This window comes from Athene noctua, chromosome 9 (genome assembly GCF_965140245.1).
Source record: "Athene noctua chromosome 9, bAthNoc1.hap1.1, whole genome shotgun sequence".
Lineage (NCBI taxonomy): Eukaryota > Metazoa > Chordata > Aves > Strigiformes > Strigidae > Athene > Athene noctua.
In genome coordinates this window covers 7,261,185-7,281,915 of record NC_134045.1, presented here as the reverse complement: position 1 = coordinate 7,281,915, position 20,731 = coordinate 7,261,185, and the positions used below count along the sequence as shown (strand labels likewise).

General features: G+C 45.0%; 1 protein-coding gene across 1 annotated transcript in view; it reads left to right on the top strand.

Annotated features, from left to right (window-relative positions):
- The window catches only part of NECAB2 (N-terminal EF-hand calcium binding protein 2), an 84,659-nt gene that overhangs the window by 44,824 nt on the left and 19,104 nt on the right, over positions 1–20,731 (top strand). Inside the window, exons 4-5 of the mRNA XM_074913295.1 lie at positions 15,276–15,301; positions 18,818–18,915. Coding sequence (XP_074769396.1) covers positions 15,276–15,301; positions 18,818–18,915 — 124 coding nt within the window. The remainder of the gene's footprint in view (positions 1–15,275; positions 15,302–18,817; positions 18,916–20,731) is intronic.

The window sequence follows — 20,731 nt, the reverse complement described above, 5'->3', positions numbered from 1 at the left end:
TGCATGTAGGATAATTAACAGAAGCGATATCTGCTCTCAGAAGCCCTTCACCGCTTTCCCAGACTGTCATTTTTGCTGGAGGTTTGTGAAAAATGGGGAACTGAAGGCACTCGGGTTCTCCAGCCCGTACGGCACCCGTGCCACCCGCACAGCATGCCCCCTCCTGCCCTTCATGGCAATCACCCAGGGCAGTAGTCCAGAGGGCTAGTGAGAGGGGATGGATGGGAAAATTTGCCACGCACACCTTTGGATGCTGAATAACATTCTCAGAAACATGAAGCCACCTTCCTGCCCTGCCCCCTCAGCTGCTCAGATACCACAGGGACCTGTATTATAAAGCAGAGTAACCTGGGGTCGCTTTGGGGTGCAGGGATGTAGTGGGGTACGGCCAGGGCTGCTACCAACCCGAGTGCTGTGTTGCACCCCAGAGCGGGGGACGCATGGCTGTTTGGGGCCACCCCAGAAGCAGGTAATGGTGCTGATGAGCTGCTCTGCCTGTGCTAATTAGTCCCACTGCAAAGCCGAGCGTATCAACCCGAGAGTGGAGCTGGCACAGCTGCGCTGCTGCCGGTGGTGGATCCAGCTCCAGCGTTTGGAGGGACCCGCAACGCCGGCGCGGGCAGGGCGGGAGCGTTGGGCTGCCCCTGCTTCTGCAGGGACATGGGGTGTCCCTGGCCCTGCGCAGGGTGTTTAAATGGCTGCAATACTGAGCAGAGCTGTTGTGGGGGGCAACCTGCTGCCTGACAAGGTGAAGCTGGCTGAGATGGGTCCAGCCCTGGGCTGGCACTGTGGGACAGTGGCTGCTCGGGGCCCGGCTGCCAGCGCCACTTACTTAAGCTTGATGAAAGCAGAGCAAATGAGGAGGGACAAGTCTATATTTCACTGGCTGTTAATTGCACAGGAGAAGCTGTTAAGATCATGTTAGCACTAATGAGGGATATGAGCAGGAGCAAGCTGTCTCCTGCCGTTGTGACTTGCTGGTGTGTATTTCCAGCCGGAGGCGGCTGTACAAAGCATCAGTGCCTGTGCCAAGGTGTCTAAGAAGAGGGATGGAGTGTGGCAGCATGTGCTCCTCCTGCCTGGCCTCTCCAGTCCCCTTCTTCCTCCTCAAACTCAGCTGGGAAAAATCCCCCCCAGCTCTTATCTGATTTCTACCCTCTGCAGACATCATCAGGGCAATTTGCAGAGCCAGAAGCTTTCAAAATTGGGCTGGTAGCTTGCATGGATGAATTTTGTTTCTCTGTTACTTTGATTGCATTGATACCCAGAGAGTAAAATTGGTTTATGTTAGACCCTGTGCAAATACTCAGTGTCTGTGACTATGGAGCTTGGTGAGCAGCATCCAGAGAGTGGGAGGAGATGCTGGCAAGGTGCTGCCGGTGTAGTTTGGGCTCTGCACTGATGCTGTTCCCCACAAGATGAGCTAAAGGAAGATGTCTTGGTAGCAGCCCTGCAGCTCTCTGGCTTGATGGTACCCTGACTCTGAAAACCCCTGGTCCGATGTTGCAATGGGGCATTCTGGAGGGGTCAGAGACAAAGGCAAAGGAGCTCAAAATCTGTTCCTGAGTGAACAGCAAGCAGCAGACAACTTGCAAGGAAGCTTGATGTGTGTAAGCTAAAGAAATGTCTTGCACTCCAGCTGATAACCTGGGCAGAAATGGAGCTTCACATCATCACAAGTGAACAAGAGGTTCTCAGCACCCTCCTTCTAGCACACAACCCTGCTCCGGACCTGGACACTTTCAGTCCCTTCCATCATGCAGCTGCCTGTTGTCCTTCTGTTCCAGTAATTATCTTCCTCTGGTGGAAAAGATCTGTTGTTACCACTTTGTTTGGACACCACAGCCCTCCCCCGCCATACCCTCTGAGATGTTTTTCCTTCCCACAACCTGCATTGGGTCTGGTGTCCTTTGGTGTGAGGAGACTCTATCTGATAGGGTCCACTGTGGGCTTTAGTTCATGCTGCCCATGCTTTTCTCCAGGCTTCTACAGTCCAGTCCTCCCAAAGTTGAGCAAAAATTACTTCCACTTCTTGGGCAAGGAACAATGGTGATTATGATTGAGTATTTTTTCCTGTTTTTTCTCCCCCTCCCTAATCTTGGCTATTGCAAACCTGATGTAGTGGAGTGCCGGATTTGTCTGGGAGAAGAAGCCCACACTGCAGAGATGGATGTGCCCATTGAAACCAACTTAATTTTTGAATATTGAATGTTCTCAATTAGCTCTCTGGGAAACAAACTACGGATGGTATAATCAGCTGAGATTTTGATTAACTGATTCAAGAGACAGTTCTCATCTCTTCTGAAAGGGACAGAATGATTGCACAGAAATTATATGTCTGGCTCTAATTTCTGGCTCTCGAGAACATGGGAATTTGGTGGATTTTGTTCTTTTTGTTTATGTGGAAGTTGTTTTTTGAGTCCTAGATTATTCTTCTCTGTGCCGACGTGTCACTTATGCTATACTCTGCTCTACTTTTCATTTAAGTGAAGAAATACTTGGTGCCAAAGCTGGTGCTCAGCAGCTGTGTGCTGATAGAGCTGCAAAACATCTAAGGCTCACCAAAGAAAAGGGGTTTAAAAAAAAATTACTGGGAATGTCATCAGGAGAAGCTGAAAAAACTGCACAGCAACTTGTTTGAAAAAACATTTGAGGAAATTTTTCTATTTCGAATCGTATTTCCCAGGTATTTTCCCAGGCAGCCTCTTGATGGGGTCTCTGAAGGGAGCCTGTTTAATGTGAGCAGCAAGGCAGATTGGAGCTGGGAACAGTGGGCTGGTGTTTACTGTGGAGGGCAAGGATCAGAGAGGGTTTATCTGTGCAAGCAGAGGGGAGAAGTATCACACCGGAGAGTTTTCTAGCTGGGACTGGGGCTCAGCTTCTTATTTTTCAGAGTGTGAAGTGGTGTTCTGCATTAGAGATTTTCTTTTCTAGAGAATGGAAAGATACCAAGATCTTGCATTAAAACTATTAAAGTGAAAAAGATACTTAATTCTAATCAGCTGGTTGTGTTCAAGTCATGCAGGCATTCAAAGAGATTGTAGCATTTTGGTTTAAGCTCCAGTCTTACAAATTTATCCATGTGTTTATTCTGTTTAAGGGTGCATAGGGCACCACGATCAAGCAGATGTGTCCAGCTGCTGCTTGGTAGGCAGAGCAAGCCATCTGCCTTGGCACTGAATTTGGGGAGGGGTGTTTTTAGAGATAATTTTTCAGTGGCAGGAGAAGAGTACATAAGAAACAAATATATTGGGAAAATACAGGCAAGAGAATACAGGGATTTCTTGTTTACTATTCTTTTACTAATTCCCTGCCAGTTGTATGTCACATATCCAAACCTGCATGTTTGTTGCTCTGATTTCTTCCTCTCCTACATATAACTTTGTTGATAACCAAGATACCTGCAAAATCCAAAAGGAGGAGGAAGCTGATTTAATTTTAACTCATGCTCTCAATGTCTTACCATTTGCTTATGGCAATTAGCAAATCATTCAGCTGAGCTCCAAACAATATTTCCACGTCTCTTCTGCAGTTCAGTATTCCAGAGATTGCAAATAGGAATCAGATTAGTCCAGGCTTTCTTATCAAGTAGAAATAGGCAGAATGCTAAATGCTCGTTCATTTAAAAAGGCCATTTCTGACTGATATTGTTGGCACAAAAAAAGTGACAGTCTCTCTCTTCCCCCCAAAAAGGAAGGAGTATTTATTTGTTTTAATGGTTTTCTTTGAAAATTAAGCTAAAAGAACTAATGAGAGGTTAAAAACATGCATAAATTACTTCTTTTGATGGAAACAAGAGGGCCAAGAAGTGGAAGGAATTTTGTCTCTGTGAAAAACAGCCGAAGTATATCTTTGCTGCAAGCTATGGAGCGTTATCAGTGCCATTAATCTGCCTCTGTGAAGGTGAAAAATCACAGCATCCCTTGGCTTTCTTCCCAGGGAGGACCAGGATACCAGTACCCCAGCACAGTGGGACAAGGGTGTTCAGTCAAACAGACACAAATAGCTCTTCTCTGGGTAACCCAGGCTTGCAGGGTCCAACACGGTACCACTCCAAAATCCAGTGATTTCCAGTCCCTGTTTTCCACCTTTGTAACTAGTTCATCACCGCATTCAGACACCTATCTTGCCTTGTCCCTGTCATGGTGGGTACTTGAAAAGAAGCACTGGCTTTGCCAGGACCCCCAGGTTCCCTGCAGTGATATTTGGTGGGGAGATGGCCCAGTAACTGCCTGGCATCGTGGCTCACAGAGGAGATCCTGCACATCTGCGAGCAAGCGGTACCCAATAGCCGCTCAAAGTGCCACTGCTCTTTCTTTTGGCAAGTGGCACCATCGGATTGCTCCCTGTATGCAGGGTGTGGATGAAGCAGTCCTACCTGAATGCTGATTAAGGCTTTAACATGCTTGTGGATATTGTTGACTTTTAACAAAGCAGCCGGGAAATATTATTGAACTGGCCAGACTGGGAAACCACTTGTGAGTTCAAAGGCTGAGCAATGGATGGGAGTCCATCTGGACAACTTTCTGTTTCTTTGGTTTTTAAAGCAGTTTATCAAGCACTCCAGAGCATGAGAGCTATGTTGTGGTTTTGCAAATGAACATCATAGGTTGAAACAATTTTTTTTCTTCCTGTTTTTTTTTTTTTTTTTAATATTTTTCTGCAAACAGGAGTTCCCTATTATACAAAGCCAAAATAGTTACAGTAACTATTCCAGTAATAGAGTTGACATCACGGAATGGTCCAAATTAATCACAAACAGCAGGTATTTAAAAGTCTACCATGAAGCTAATCAATTTGAACAATCCTGACAGCAAAATTGATGTGTTGTTAACTCAGATGCAATTGTTGTATTTACTGTTCATGAAATGAGTATGCAAGATGAAGAGCTCACTTTAAAGTTAGACTGTGATGCAGGATGCAGGCTGAAGATACTGGCTCTGCATGGGACCAGGGTGCCAAAATTAAATAATTAGTTATCTCAATGCAACATGATGGAAATATCTCAAAAATTCATGCTATGTTTCCAAAGAGGAGCTGGTGGGAATACCCTAAGAGCTTGTGCCACCTCTGTGCTGGCCACGGTGTGTACAGCCCGTCCTTCCAAGGATTATAGTCCCAGTTTTGCCTGGCACTGTCTGGGGATAAATTAAATGAGAGCTGATACCACCCAATGTATATACACACCAGGCCCAAGTGTGTATATTGTAATCACCAACTTAATAAATTTGGAAGTGCCATCCCTCCTAGCAGCTAAGTTGCTTGTAGGCTGTAATTAAACCTGCCTTCTCTTCTCTTTGATGTACTTGTGGGCAGAGTGATATTTTCAAGATCAAGTCATCCCCCCCCAACAAAGTTGAGAGTTTAGACGTGATTTATTAAGGATTTGTCACACACAGAGACTTGAAAATGTTTAGTATTGTGCTAAATGTCTGTTTTATTTAAGGTGATGACTGTTCTTAGAAACCAACTGTTGGATTAATCTTAGTAAAGCACTATGCTGCACTGATATATTTTTTAGAATATCAATTGCACTATAAACAGGCATTTTATTGTGTTGTCTTGTTCAGAGTTTTTATGAGCTTTTCAGGAGATTTTCAAGTGCATGCTTAGAGGTTCTGTTCACCTCTGCAAAGCAGAGAGAGAAGATGTTGATTATTTTTAATAGACTCTGTAATGGTCTTACAAGGTATGAAAAGGAGCATGCCTTAATCACCCAAAATTTTCTTCTGTGGGCAGAAACAATTCCACCAGTTTTTGCTCTTGCAAAAAAAACATGCAGATCCTGGGTGGCCTGATAGGATACAACCATGGGCAGTGAGGTGCTGTGATTTGGGGAGGACAGGCAGGGAGAGCGGCTGTGGAACATCTCTGCCTTGGGCTTCTGCACTTCATGGAGTTTGAGGATTTGGATTCATGATCAGCACATCGTGGAAAATTGCACCTTTATGCTGCATTTTTTATGTTAATTTATAGAAGTGATAGGGCAGGAAGGGCAGAGCCCTACCAGTGCAGTACCCAGACCCTGGCTCTGGAGCTGAGCAACAAAGCAAGATGGTCTAGCACCAGCTGACAGCCTGAGATGCCATATTGCAGTTGCTGATGAATGAACAAACAAATGTCTGGTACTCCACAGGTGCCAGTTTATTGCCCCTGCCTTTTTTCAAAGTGACATTTATTTCTCTTTTAACTAGCGAGAGCTTAGAGCACATATTTTCCAACAGCATCCAGAACATTTGTTTCATTTTTACCCATATTCAGTCACTTTTCTTGGTGCCCTTGATGATTAGATCTGCGTGTTTTGTTCTGTCAGATGCTTCACTGCATAGAAAATGTTGTTTTGTTTGTCTTGAAGCTACTGATGAAAGCATCTGGTCTGCATCAGGGATGGTTAGCAGCTTGGGACTTTCTGAGGATGTGGGAGAGGCAAGTGGGGTCCTGACCGTGCTATTTCCAACCTATACCTGCAGCTGTAGGTGGGAAATCAAGTTGCACGGAGGCTTGCACAGGGCAGGCTGGTGTTAGGTAGGACCTGGTGCTTCGTAAATGTCTGTGACTGCAGAATAAATCAGTATGCCAAGGGAGTGAGGAGCTGAACTGGCCTTGAAATATATCAGCAGGTGGGAGTCTTAAAAAATGGAAAACTAAGCAAATAACACGTTATGTTGTAATGATCTCTATCTTTATGGTAGACATTTATTCCCTGAAAGGAGACGGAAACTCTCAGAGTTGTGAGGGGTGTTTAATCCTTCCCACCCTGACAAAAGCGCCCGTGCTGGATTTATCAGTTACACAAGCAAAAGCAGGGATATTGCTGTTTGCAGGCGTTATCACCAAACCAAGCCCCAGCATGTGTATATGGGCCTTGGGGTCATCATACCTTACACCTCGTGCACAGCCCTTGCCCACGGCTGTGGGGAGGGGAGGGAGGTACATGGTCCACAGGGGCTCTGCAGGGTCAATTGTGGGAGCCTCCGGGAAAGCATGAGCTATCATTGCAGAAGTTTTCCCTTTTCTAAACCCAGGAAAATCCATACCAAAAGCCTTTCCTTGAGTGCCTTGAGTGTTGAAACCGTGGTGGAGGTAAGGGGCTGGATCCCGCGGGAGAAGACCAGCAGCTGAGACGGTCACAGGGGGCAGAGATCCCTTTGGCTGCAGCATCGATACCTCAGCTTTGATGGTTTTGGACCTCAGAGATTGTCTTTAGCAAGTTTAATAGCCTCTTCACATCATTTTTATGAGGTTTATTATTGCTGCAAGGAAAATGCAATTGTATTGCAGGTCATTGGCTAGAGAAGAGACATTTTCCTGTCACATCCCTAATTACTGCTCATGTCGAGTGCTATGGCAACCGCTTTCTGCACCACGCTGCCAGGCAGGACATCTGCACTCGGGTATCACAGGATTTTTGGAGTAGGTCCAGGCTTTTTTGGACCTGTTACTCCCCATAGTGTGCCACCCACCTGTGGGATTCAGCATCATGATGAATCAATTAGGAGTTAGTATTCAGTGCTAAACATGCTTTTATTTTTTTCCCTTTCCTTTGCAATCAGAGCTGGAATAGCCTTCATCAGGCACACACCTTACTGTGGAGGTATGAAAGCTGCTCCAAGCTGAGCTCAGCATCTTCTGGCATGCTGGGAAGGATGCCAGTGAACAGGTCTGCTTGTAAACCCTACACCCAGGGCTGCAAGGTGGCTGTAAGGCCATGTGGCACTTTGCTGAGGGTGTGACTGTCCCTAGGAGAGTCGCCAGCCATGCTCATGGGTCTGCCCAGGGGCTTCCACACTGAGGAGGAAGGTCTTCTGCAGATCTTCCCCATCGTGCTAGAAGGTCACCTAAAGGAGACTTTTGTGGTGCTGAAAGATGTAGCTATCTGAGATGCTTTTTGTCTGGTTTGGGCAGCAAGAGCCCTACCTGCTGGTGTTCAGCAGGGAACCAGGGCCTCATGGTTTCCCTCTGTGTTTCTGCAGGCAGAGCAGGTCCGTCCTGGCCTCCCTGTGTGACACTCCAGCAACTTCATGGGAATTTCTTGTGTAGGGAGGGAACAACATTGAAGCAGGATGAGTGTGTTTTATCCTGAGCCTGCCAGATTTACCGTGCTTGTTTGTGTTGAACGTCAGTTCAGTTTACCTTGAAAAATCAATGTTTTCCAGATTACTGGCTTGTAATGAGGAGTCTGCTGCCCCAGTGCTCTGGAGCAAAGAGCACTGTGCAGAGCACACAGCTTTGGGTGCCAGCATTTTCAATGAACATATGCTTATGGCTTGAAAACTGGATCTGGGCAGTGTGTGTATTAATGAGAATACAGATGACTTAACAAGGTGAGGAGCCACAGAGAAAGCCAAATAAAAATGGGTTTGAATACAGTTTTGCTGTGCAGCCCCATGGCTGCTCACCTTCTGTCCTGCTAAACGGCATCAGCCGCGGTGGCCATGCAGTATGGAAGAGAAGTGAACCCATCCCTATCTTGGTCATCATCTGCCTAAATCCAGAGGAAGACTGTGTGGGAAGGAACCTCATCCTGGGTTGAGGTGAACAAAGCATCCTCAGGGACACTGGCCTTCAGCCTTCAAACCAGCCGGTGAATGAAAATCCTGCCGATAGCAAGGCAAGTAGGAGGAGAGAAATTGTGTCACAGAGTACCTAGAATCTGTTATAATCCCAAATCACACACCACAGGGGATGGGTGTCTTCATAATACAAAATCTGTATGGGAAAACTTCATACAAAATCCTCTTTTTGCTTCTCTTTGTTTCTGGGCAATTCTTTGTCTTTTCTTCTCTGTGGTACCGGTGCTTCAGAGAAAAACATGGTTCACTGCTGGGCTTTCAGACCCCTTTACTGTGCTCCCCAAGAGCTCGATGCTGGAGCATGTGCCAAGGGAAGAATAAAGTTATTAGTTTTGCTTTGTCGAGGACAGCATTTCTCTCCTTTTCAGGAGTCCTCCTGTGGGAACTGTTCGCTGTAGGTGTTTTAATGTAAGTCATCATGCTCCAGTGCTGGAAATGTCCCAGTTACTTGGCAATCCATGTGGACTCTATGCCTGTTTCAAACAACATGGATTTTGGGGGGAACCTCTGAAGTGAATGGTGTACCCTGTATAAGCTCATGCAGATGGGCTCTCCTCCATCCACTCTGGGCATTTAAATAGGTGGTACTCCATGCCCCAGAAAAAGCAGAGTTGAATGAAAAATACCTGCTGGGTTATTTAAGACTCACTTCTCACTCTATTTATTGGTTGTATTGAATCGTGTGCAGGGCAAGTGTGCCTGTGTCAGTACATGCATTTTTGAATTATTGCTGCTGAAGCACTCCACAAACTACATTTTAAATTTATTTTATACGGGAAGCAGGAAGGTTTGGTGGGAGATTAAGAGCATCCTTTAAAGTAAGAGCCAGGTAGGCATCAAAGCCCTGACTACCAGCTTGTTACAGCTAAAGAAATTAAGGCAAAAACTGTCATACGCTATGAATACTTGTCTATCTATATCATTCGAAGCTGCAGCTGGCTGGAGCACCTCTGGTTGTGGACAGCCTTGGCATTATGTTTATGCTGTTTCTTTGCATGTGGCACCTCATATTTGGGAAGTCCTTTTCTATGTCATACCATAAGAGTGTTGGGTTTTTTTTAAAGAAAGTGGGCAGGTGAAGGAGGTACTTGGGAAGGTCTTGGAAAGGACTTGTCAGGGTTCTCCAGAAAAGTACGATGATGGGTTTGGAAAGTTGCTTAGAATTAAAGTTATTCAGCTCCTGGCTGTCATCCAGTATTTGGTATTTCTCTTGCTCTGCCGGGAATAATTTCTCTCACTCTGGGGTTTGTGTAAAAATGTTTCTTTGAGTTCAGAAACTAATGATCAAGAGTGACCATCTGTGACACGTTAGTAGGCATCTGGATGTACATTTTCCACTTCTGAGGTGTTGAGATAACACAGCGCTGTTGCTGCTGGGACTAGAAGGCGTATCATCAGATATAATAATACTTTTCAGCTGCACATGTTGTTTTTGAGTATTTCCTAAATGAAAATTAGTTTTGCAGGTGGCTCATGCTAGAGGATAATTTGTTTCCATGCTTGTTTGAAGCCTTGTAGCAAACCCAGAGCTGTGAATAGAAGATGGAAATAAAAGTAGAACACGATTTCAGAAAAACCTCCATTTTCTGTGCTGGTGAAGCAACTAAGCCGTGTGGCTGCTGATGCAAACCTTTCATCTACCCAAGTAAAAGGGTTATTATCTTCAGCTGAAGCCAATCAGGTGTTGAGTGGCATTTAAGCAGCACATCCAGGCAGCTATTTGAATGAGAAATATGCTGTGAAGATGAGACTTTGATGTATTTGCGACTTCTGAATTCCCATTATGTTTTCGATTGTGCTGCCCATTGGGAGAGCCTGGGACACCTTTCCCTTGGGTGAGCTGGAACCAAGAAGGGAATTTCATGCTCCACTCCTCCACATTATCTTTTCCATTCTGAGATAGCTTTTCTGCTCCTCTCTATAATTGAAGAGAAGTCTGGAGAAATACATTAACAACAGCAAGTCAGAGGCCATCAGCCTTGCCTTAGGGAGACAGGGAGATGCTGGGAAAGTGAGGGACTGATGCTGGATTGTAGACTCACAGCCATTTTGGTTGGAAGACACCTCTGCAGGGCTCTAGTGGCTAGGAGTGGGACCAGGACAGCCCTGGCTTTGCCATGCTGAGTCCTGAAGACTTCCTGGGATGCTCTCTGGGTAACCCCTTCCAGTGCTGCACTGCACTGGGCTTGCTTATTAAGAGCTAAAGCTAATAATCGTGGTGGGAAATTTCCAGAAATGCATGTTTTCCTGATGGAAAATGCTGATTTCTTAAACAAAGTGTTGGTTTGATCTGGATCAATGTAGCTGGAGCTTCTGACCTGGAGGTTACATGGGGGACCGTCACCTGCCCAGAGATCTGACTGCTGGGATGCTCAGCTTCAGCTTGTAATCCCTGGGCTGTTGGACACCCTGCTGCCACATGCTCTCTGGTCTGGTGTTGCCACCCCACTGTTCCCTGGAATGAAGTCTCAAAGATGGCAACGTTTCAAAAAAGGCAGGCAGAGAAGAAAAAGGCTTATAAGTCTTTGAACCGATGGAAGAGCGGCAGAAAGTCAGTACAGGGACAACTCCGATAAAAGCCCATTTGCTAGATAATCTGCAATCAGGGACACGGCAAGGCAAAAATGTGACTTCCCAGGGATCCTCATTACTTCAGGCGCTCATCAAACTGCATTTTAACATTGGATGGGATTTTTTGGGGAGAAATTTATTTCTCTCTGGAGTACACAGGAGGCACAGTGATTACTCTGGGCAGCCTCTTCCTCTTGCTGGTCGTGCAGCAGTAATTACTCTCTGGGCAAATTCACTTAATTAACCCACTGAATAGATGCTCTCGCAGCATGGTTGTTGCTCTTTAAACTCACACGTACAAGGGAGGAGTATCACGCGTTGAGCACTTTTCTTTTTCTTTGAAATAGTTGGATGTGAACCAGCAGGAAAAACTATTTCCCTGTTGTCAATGTGTTTATCAGGTCAAATTATCCCAGTGTATTTAAATGGTGGTGGGCGGTGAGCAATAAACAGTCCTTTTTGTGGCCAAATTAGTTTATGGCTTGGACTGATTTTTCAGAAGGTGCTCTAGATTGAAAGCTGAGCTGTTGTGTTTGGTTCATATTTCTGTCAGAGAAATTAGGTCCCAAGTGGCAAATGGAGGTTCTCCAAAGTATATCTTTGCTTTGGAAAGTAATCTCAGAGGGTGCACATCCCCAGCAAGATTGGGGATGCAAGCTGTGCTGCTCCATGTTACAGCTTCTTTGGTTGGAAAACAAAGAAGAAAGCCTGAAACCGGAAAGGCTTGTTTTTTCTTGATTTTTTTTCTGCTTTGAAAGAAAGATTTTTGTTTTGGAAAGAAATCAGATGGGCCTCTACTATGCAGAAGAAAACTGCGTAACACAGAAGTCTTTAATGATGTCTTCATTTAAAGTTTCATTTGAACATTATTATATTCTTCTTAGATGGGTTATGGCTTCAATAAGTTATTTAATTAGTCATACTATTAATGTAAGGAAACATAAAATTAAAAGCTAACTCACAACCAAGTGTTCTGGTGGCTGAAAGAATTTATTTTTTTTCTGAGAAAATGAGAACAACTTGTAACGATTTTTCTTTTTAGTTTATTGTGGCTTACAGGAATATTGAATATTTGGCAGCTGAAAAAAATTGGTAACTAATGCTCACCTAAACGTTTTCATGTTGAAGGGCTTCATGATATGTGACCATTCTAAAAATCTCCACTGAAGGGCAGTGCTAGGATGAAGGGTTGGGGACGGCAAGGGTATCCGTGGGGAGCCACCACCTCCCATTTCACAAGGCTTGAAACCCAGATCCTGAATATTTGTAACATAAGAAATCCTGGTGGCATAACCGATGGGGTGGTTAGCATCAAACTACCAGAGCAGCTTGTAAATTGTTTTCTATCTGGGTATTGCACATCCCTTGTGTTGCATGTTCAGCTGTGCAGCACCCATGTCGAGCAATAAAACCCCAGTAACACTGATGGGGATGTGGCTGTGTGTCAGTGAGCTTCCCGATGGGCATGCTCCTGTGGGATGGAAACATCCCAGGAAATGCCATGGTCGTGCTCAAGTACTCATTGATTTCTCCTTACAAATTTTCATCTGAACATTATCATATTTTTTTATTAAGTCAGTTTATGACTTCAGTAATTTCTTTAATTGGGCTTACTCTTAACACAAGATGACTTAAAATTAAAAGCAGCTTCTCAGCCAAGTTAACATTCAAGCACAATTAAGTTAAATAATATGATGGCAGGATGTGAGGAAATAAAAGGCCTTTTTTGGCAGCAGCAGATCAATTATTAGAATGCAAAACCACGTGGAATACAATAGATTTTTTTCTCAGTGATGTGCACTAGCTGTAAACCCATAACCACTTCATTAGGTGTTTATAAACACTAAGTGGCTTCTGAAAAGTATTATTTAAGTACTTTGTAGGTGATGCTGCTGTAAAAACTACTCCTGTACATGTGCCTGAGAGTATTGGTTGACTTTCCATGGTCTGTGCAGACAAGGGCTTTGATAAAAGACCAGCCATGGTCCTTGGGCAGGTATGGGGCTGTTCCAGTGTTAGAAATGCATCTTCTGGGATTCTTCCCCTCCTGAATTTTCTCTGCCTGTGAATTGCTGAGTCTCCGTGTTAGCAATCACAGGCTGCCATAGCTGTGGACTATTTGGTCAGGAGCAGGCTCTTTTGGGTAGCATTTCAGATCTGCATATTCTGTGGATTTGGGCATTAGAATGTCAAGTCAGGGAAACTGAGCTCTCAGGATCCCTGGGGAGTTTTGTAGGATGCAGTGAAGTAATTCCAGGGTTTTAGAAAGATGATAAATCTCTGAGGGAATTAAGATAAAGTACTGTTAAAGCTCATTTTTCAGAGAGATGCATGTGCTACTTGCACCTCCAGCAGAAGCTTGTGCCAGCACGTTTGCTGCCAGTTGCTGCCACGCTGTGTATCCTGCACCATGAAGGTGTCTGAGATGAGAAATGACTTTTATATACCGTGACAGATCTCAGTTACCCAAAAGATTCTGTGATTCAGTAACATGAGATGGGTTGGGTGGTACCTTTCTGCCAGACAGCATCTCACAGGATGTTTGTGTTTGCCTCCAGCACCTGACAGGTCCCACAGCTCAGGAGTGGTGGTAAAGGGGTCACCAGTACCATCACCTGGGGCTCTGGTTTTAGGAATAACCTGGGCTCGAGTGGCACTGTGAATTTGGGGAATTTCCTCCCCAGATATCACCAGCACACACTTGTGTTTCTACATGGCTGTCGTGCACCTGGCTAATGCACCTAGGGGATGAAATGCATCTAGTGAGAGGCCGGCAGGGTCTCTGAGCTGCAGGAACTTGCATCTTCTTAGGCAGAGCCTAAATAGAAAGAAAAAAATTTCCTATATTAGTCTCTCTGCTAAGGCAGAAGCTCTCTTGATAACACTATCTGAGTGGGAAATGCAGCCTGTGCCCTGTTCCACTGTCACACACAGCCCAGTGAGGCTGCTCTGCTCACTTGAATGCCTGAGCCTGCTGCAGAGGACAGCAAAAGATTTCAGCAGAGATGAGATTTTCCTGGGTACTTCAGCTTGCTGCAAAGGCACTGTGCTTTGTGTTGTGAATCCTCAGCGACAGGGTTCAAGTGTGGCCTTGGTGGTGAAGAGCAATCCCAAATTAATGCTTTCCCACCATACATCATCCTGGCTGAAGGATGTTTCATCCCAAGAGAGGGCGAGCAGTGAATGAAAGCTTCAGGTCACGGAGGGAGGGAAGAGCCCAGGTCCTGTGAGCTTGCAGTAGACCTGTCGGTCAGGGCATAAGCAAGTGCTCAGGAGGATTTTGGAGTTTGGGGCAGGGCTGCAGGAGGATGCCACTAACAAAAGCAGTATTGAAAACATTTCTTTCCTTAATTCACTTACGTTGACAGGTCAGACAGAGAAGGAATGAGTTTAGTTAAAGAAATAGCTTTCCAGGACATCAGTGGATTGGTAAAATATAATTATATTAAGAGATCATTCCAGTGCTTGAATGGCACTAATAATTGTGTGGGAATCTGAGGCACAAAGAGTTTAGCAGCAACCTTTATTTCCTGAGCAGATTGTCTGTTGAGATTTCATTACACAAACTAAATGTTCCTGTATTAAGAAGTAATTGTGCAGTTTTGTCCAGAGGGAGTCCTGCAGGAACTGTGCACAGCCCCATGGATTCTTTGCAGCAGCAGAACTGGAAGAACTGATTCCTCTAGGAAAGTAAATTTTGCAAATTTTTATTCCAAGCAAATGGGAGCAAACAGATTCCTGTTCCACACCGGGTGCCTCGCTGGGGTAGATATTTGGGAGGAAAGCAGAGGAGTTGCTATGACAAGTGGGTACAGCGTCCCCCATAGACACAGGTCCACCCTTGGGGGGGACGCACAGGTTCCCTTCAGGGAAAAGCCAAAATAACGTGTGAACTTGTCCCAGCTGCATGAATGGTGAAGATGCAGAGGTGTGTGGATGCCCTGAGTGGCACCAGCCATTGCCTTCTCCTCAGGCTGTCCCCACCAGTGGCAGGGGGATGCTGAGGGGGCGGGTGTCTGGCATTAAGCCTGCAGAAATCCTAAGTGTATCCTTTGTCTGTCCTTTACATTAAAATCTTCTTTCTCTTTTTTTTCCTGCTTCCTCCCCTGCCTCGTCCTCCCCCTCTTCCAGCAACGTGGACACCAAGGAGCTGTGTGGTGAGTGTGGTTCCTCTCTCGGGACAAGCGCAGTCGCTACGTGCATGTGTGCTTTCAAAGGATGTGTGAAACCTGTTACAAAGCTGGTGGTGCCGTGGCCGCTGCGGAGCTGGGGGTTCTCAGCACTTCTGCTGCTTCATCCCTTATTCCATAGGAAAACTGGCAAAGCTTTTCTTCATTTTCTTGCAACACAGACGGGGTCAGAGTTGAGCGGAGCACATGGTCCCATTCAGTAACAAGGCAGAGTTTAATTTCTGGCAGTGTCATGGCTTCCAGCTCTGCTCTGAAGTTCAATAAAGCAGTATCCCTCTGCAATACCCATAATATGTTTCTCCTTAGGCAAACCTTCGTGTTTCCCAGCAGGATGCCTAAGGTGTACACCACCTCTGCTGTACCTCCTACAGCTTGCAGAAATTAAAAGCTGAAAAAAAAATCTCTGATAGTGTTTTGTTCCACACCTTGACCAGAAAGGGTGTATTTCCTGACAGGATTTCTGAAGGGCTTTGCCTCGATAGGAGGTGACACAGGGCTCCTGCTGCTCACTTGGGTGTATTTTTCCATGGACGTGTGTTATTGGGAAATGTTTCCTGTGCTCCAGCTTTTTGGGAGGAGATGGGGAGACAGAGGTAGGTGGCCTTGCAGAGAGCTGAGCCACCTCTTCTCCTCCCCTCCCATGCCAGGACGCTGAAGAACATATGAAGCCATCTCAGCAGGTCCTCATCATTTACCTTCATCACTTTGCCACTAATTACAGCCTTCAGAGGTATGGCTGAGCCAGAAGGGGGCTTGCTGGGGTGCCTGTGCCAGCACCAGACAGTTATTTGTTACTCCCAACACTTTTAAGACCTTTCTGTCCATCAGAGCCTGCTGGGTCTGCCTAGGGTTTTGCTCCTCCCAGTGTACTTAGCCCCTGCCAACACCCTGCCCTTCTCACCACAGCATGCAGCAGGATTTTGAGCATTCAAGCCTGCAGCACACTTTTAGCTGGTTATCCCCACTTCTTGTTGTTTTGGTACACAAGAAACTAAATTTTCCATAAAATCCTTTTGGTTTGCTGACAATAGGGTGGGCTTGTTCCCATCACTCCTTTCTTATTGCATTAAGTGTCCTTGCCAGCTGACCCAAGAAACCAAAACCTCACAGCCTGTGATATCAACTTTGCCAGGAAATGCAAGGATAGTAATGTCATTGCTTGACCCCACTCTGTTTCCTCCATCAGTCTGATAAAATCAGAAAATCACATGGCTGTCACTCAGCATGATCCCACCTCACTGCCTCTCTCAGAGGGGCAAAGCTGCCAGGAGAGGAGGGAGATAAAGCCATCAGCTCCTGTGGGAAGCTGGGGTAGGATTGATCAGCACAAGATCCTGCCTAGATCCATTATCTGCTGAATACCTGCCCTTGCCTGCAATTTATTATTTGCTTGCTACTCTTCTAAGTGTTAGTTTAAATATAAAACCTCGTTTTGGCTAAATGGAAGCTGTGGGCTCTCTCTTGAAATGGGTTGCATGTTGCAGGACGTTGAGAGCATCTTAAAAGGGATTTCTTGATCCCTGCATCTTATATGAGAAATTTTATATGGCTTAATCTGTATCAGGTAGTATCTTACAAAGTTCTGGTTTTTTTTTCTTGCCAACTAACGCAACAGTCATCAGCACCTAGGCTGACTTAAATGTGACTGTGTAGCCCCTCACCCCCAGAGGAGCTCCCAGTCATAAGACAGCTTGCAATGCTTTATATATACCCAGAAAATGCATGTACAGCTACCAAATTGTACCTACCACCCTTCAGATTAAATGAAACACACTGACATCACATGCAATGGAACAAGCTGTCCAGCCAGCTGAGATGTGCTCTAGAAACGGGAGATGCACAGTGACCCAGGGCAGACTACTGAGCTGGTGGGCGATGGCTTTGCTGGGCAAACATTGGGTGGGGGGCACCCACCTCCTCCCACACCAGCCCTAGGTTCGACGGGGCTCATCTCCTGGGCACTGATCCCACTGTTGTCCACAGACGTGTAGGAACCATCAGCAAGAACCATGCAGGATAGGAAGAGCTGATCTCAGATGTTCATGTGAATAAATAAGATTGAAATGGTAGCACTGAATACTTTGGTTAAGTCAACGCTGTTCTCCTCCCAGGTACTCCTTGGTCTTGAGGGCTGTGCTTTGCCCACAGTAGCTCATTTCTCCTGAAATGTATGGGTCCAGCTTTTTATTTTGAGACTGATAAAAATAGTTTTTCTTTACCTTTAAGATTTGCTCAGTTTTTCTTTCCCAAGTAAAGTAATGATAAGAAGAATAACACAAGTAAATATGCTGCAGTGAGAACAAGCTGTTTGGTTTATCATGGAACAGCAAACAGCTGCTGTCAATCATGCTGTGACATTCCAGTTTCTGCCAAAATCTTCTTCCCCTTGGATATGTTCGCGGGCTGTAAATAGCTATAGGCACTTCTAATTAAGCCAAGAGAACCTAATTAGTGGGATTGTTTCCTGGAGTTTATGTCTTCTTGTATTCCGCAGAGATGTCACCTCGGTGTGAAGCTTCGTGTCTTAGCACTAAGGAACAGCACTGGTGGCTTTTAAGGAACAGCTTTTAGCTGTAGTCTATGTCAATCACCCAGAAACTGGGTAACTTTGCATCTACGCTGCAAATTCACTGCATGCCTTGCTGCCGCGCTTCACTTCTCGCTGTTTCTGTTGTGAATGGCCCATTTCAGGACTCTGTAGCTCATGCACAAAACCGTACCAGGGCTCATAGGGGTCATGGAGTCTTGGCTGCTTGGGGACACACCAATTTTGGCTGTATTTTACATCAGTGAAGAGTGGCTGAGATTGAGGGTGGCTGCTGCCGGAGCTGCTGTGCAGCCTGGCATGGATCACCCCCCCTCGGGAGGGATGAGGATGGCACAGAGAAAGTGTGGACTCCATCTCTGTGGAGAACATGTGCTTTTGGGCCCAGCTTGCAGCTCCGTTTTCTTCCTTTTGAGGTGTATTTTGCTCTCAGAATCCTGTGCGACCTGTGATTGTGGGCTGAGGTGCAAATGTGACGGGAATGTAGGAAAAGATGTAAGGCCAGTCTTAGCTCATATAAATTGCAGTGAACCTGGCAGGTATTTGGGTGCTTTGAGTGGTAAAGACTGTCAAGGGAGTGGAAAGGGGATTTCTTTTGAGACTTCTCCCTCCATGTTGGCAATAGAAGGAAAAGAGCCAAAATATGGTCAAATGCGGAAGTGGGGATGGAAATAAAGCACCTGCTAAGTTATTTTCAGTGGAAGCTACTGTGCCTTACATCTGTTTTTTGCAATGGTCCTAAACTCTGTAGGAATTTCACCACTTCCCATCCCTGCAGGACAAGCTGTGACTTTGTCTCAGGATATAGAATATAAAAATATGCCTAAACCCACCCTCTCATGTTTTTCTTTTCACCAATAAATAAACCTTGTGGTGTCAAACCTTGAAGTGTTAAGTTACATCAACAATTCCCATCATGTCCCTCTTGGTTTTCCCAGACTATTTTGCTGACCATATGGGAGACTACGAAGATGTCTTGGCCTCACTGGAGACGCTGAACCTCTCCATCCTGAAGGCAATGGACTACACCAAGCGGGTGAGTCCGCCTTACCTGTGCCTTATCCTCCATGGGCTCACAGCAAACAGTGCAAATGTTACATTAACAGAGCATCTAAATCTGAAGGACTTTACCCTGTTCAGCAGTGTTGTCTCCTCGTGCTGTTGCATTTGTGTGGTAAGTGGATTGTCGCAGCAACATGACGACAGTGGATTTTTTATGTGTTAACAGCAGATTAATCTTGAAAATCTTGGGCAGATTGTGACCAAGGTGCCAATGTCATGTACAGTAGATGGTGGCATGGAAGCTTTGTTGCAGAGCACCTCAGTCTGACAGGCAGTCTTGACTGTGCCATGGTTTTACTCTCTGGTTGCCTGAGTATGAAGGTGCTCCAGTTGTCTTCAGACAACGGGGTCTTCAGACAAATTGTCTTCAGATGTCTTGGGGGCTCTTAGGTGGGATTTTGAATGCATGAGCTCTTATTAGAGTTGTTGGGAATACTTCTGGAAACATCATATTATAGAGATGCCATTAAATACAGGTTCCATGTTGGAAAGCATCCAGAGTTACAGAAATATGGTCACTCATCTGTGCAGCTGCTGTGTTAGAAACTAGAGGGCTGTGTGTTTGAAGGACTACAGGGGAATCATGCAAGCGCCAAAACTGAGACATAATGTCCTATTTTATATGTGTAGTTTCTTAAAAAATACACCATGTACCTTAATGATACTATTAATAATGGGCTACTGGACAGTGACACTGATCAAGAAGCATATTGAAGTTTATTTGTGAATACCTAGAAAATCTGAACTCATGTACCAGATAAACATCCCCGCTGAGAGGTGCACTGTTCATTTGGTGTCTTACCAGGAGAAGTGTTTATAGAGCTCTTGTTTCTTTGAAACCATTTGTCTGTCCTTTTTATACCACTTAATAAAGTAAATGGGCTGTAGTGGTGATATTTATTACCTCAGGATAATCGATCCTTCTCCCACTTCTACCTTCAATGGTATTTGCATCGTTCTTTTATGTTACGAGAGAAAAGTATCTTCCTCTTCACTGGTGAGCAGTAATGTGGTGCACTGAGGACCAAGCCAAGGAGGAAGGTTTTGCTTTTTCCAAGCACCTGTAAGGAATTCCCAATTCAACTCCAGCCCTCCTCCGAGTAATCCAAATTGAAATCTCCCTTCCATTTATCTTTGAAGCTAAAGGAGAAACTCAAATTACTCCACATTAAAGATGTGGTAATGATAAGAAGTTGTAGGAGTTAGAATGGGAAACAGCAAATTTCTCTCCCCCCTAGTTGCTGCGTAAAGAGCCTGATTTCTTCGCTTGATTGAAATCCATCCTTTTTAATGTTTGTGAGAAGGACAAGGTAGAAAGTGAAGCCACGTGTTTCACATGTTAATGTCTTGCCGTAATAAACTAGAGGCAAAAGTCTGTCCAAGCACTGACCTGTCTGAAGTGTTAGTGAAGTTTTTATCAACATTATGAGAGGGTAAAAATACGGAGGACAACAGTAATAGTTTTTTCTAATTAAGTTGCTGAGTCTGTTCATACTTCATTTATATTCATTATTATTATAGCAGATTTTCTGGCAGTCAGATTTACCAGCTATGTATTTTAAATACATGCTAACATGCTAATAGATATCTCAGTAATTCACTCCAACTTGCTATTTGTGATGCCTTCCACCATTGCTTTTCAAATGTGAGGTTAATATATGTGACTAATTCCTCCCAGTATGTCACAAGAGGAGGATGGCTTATTCCCTGTTTATGAATTGGGCATCTGAGGCATTTCTTACCATGCATAAGAAATTTGCCCCAGAAGCAGGATGGTTATTCATAATCCC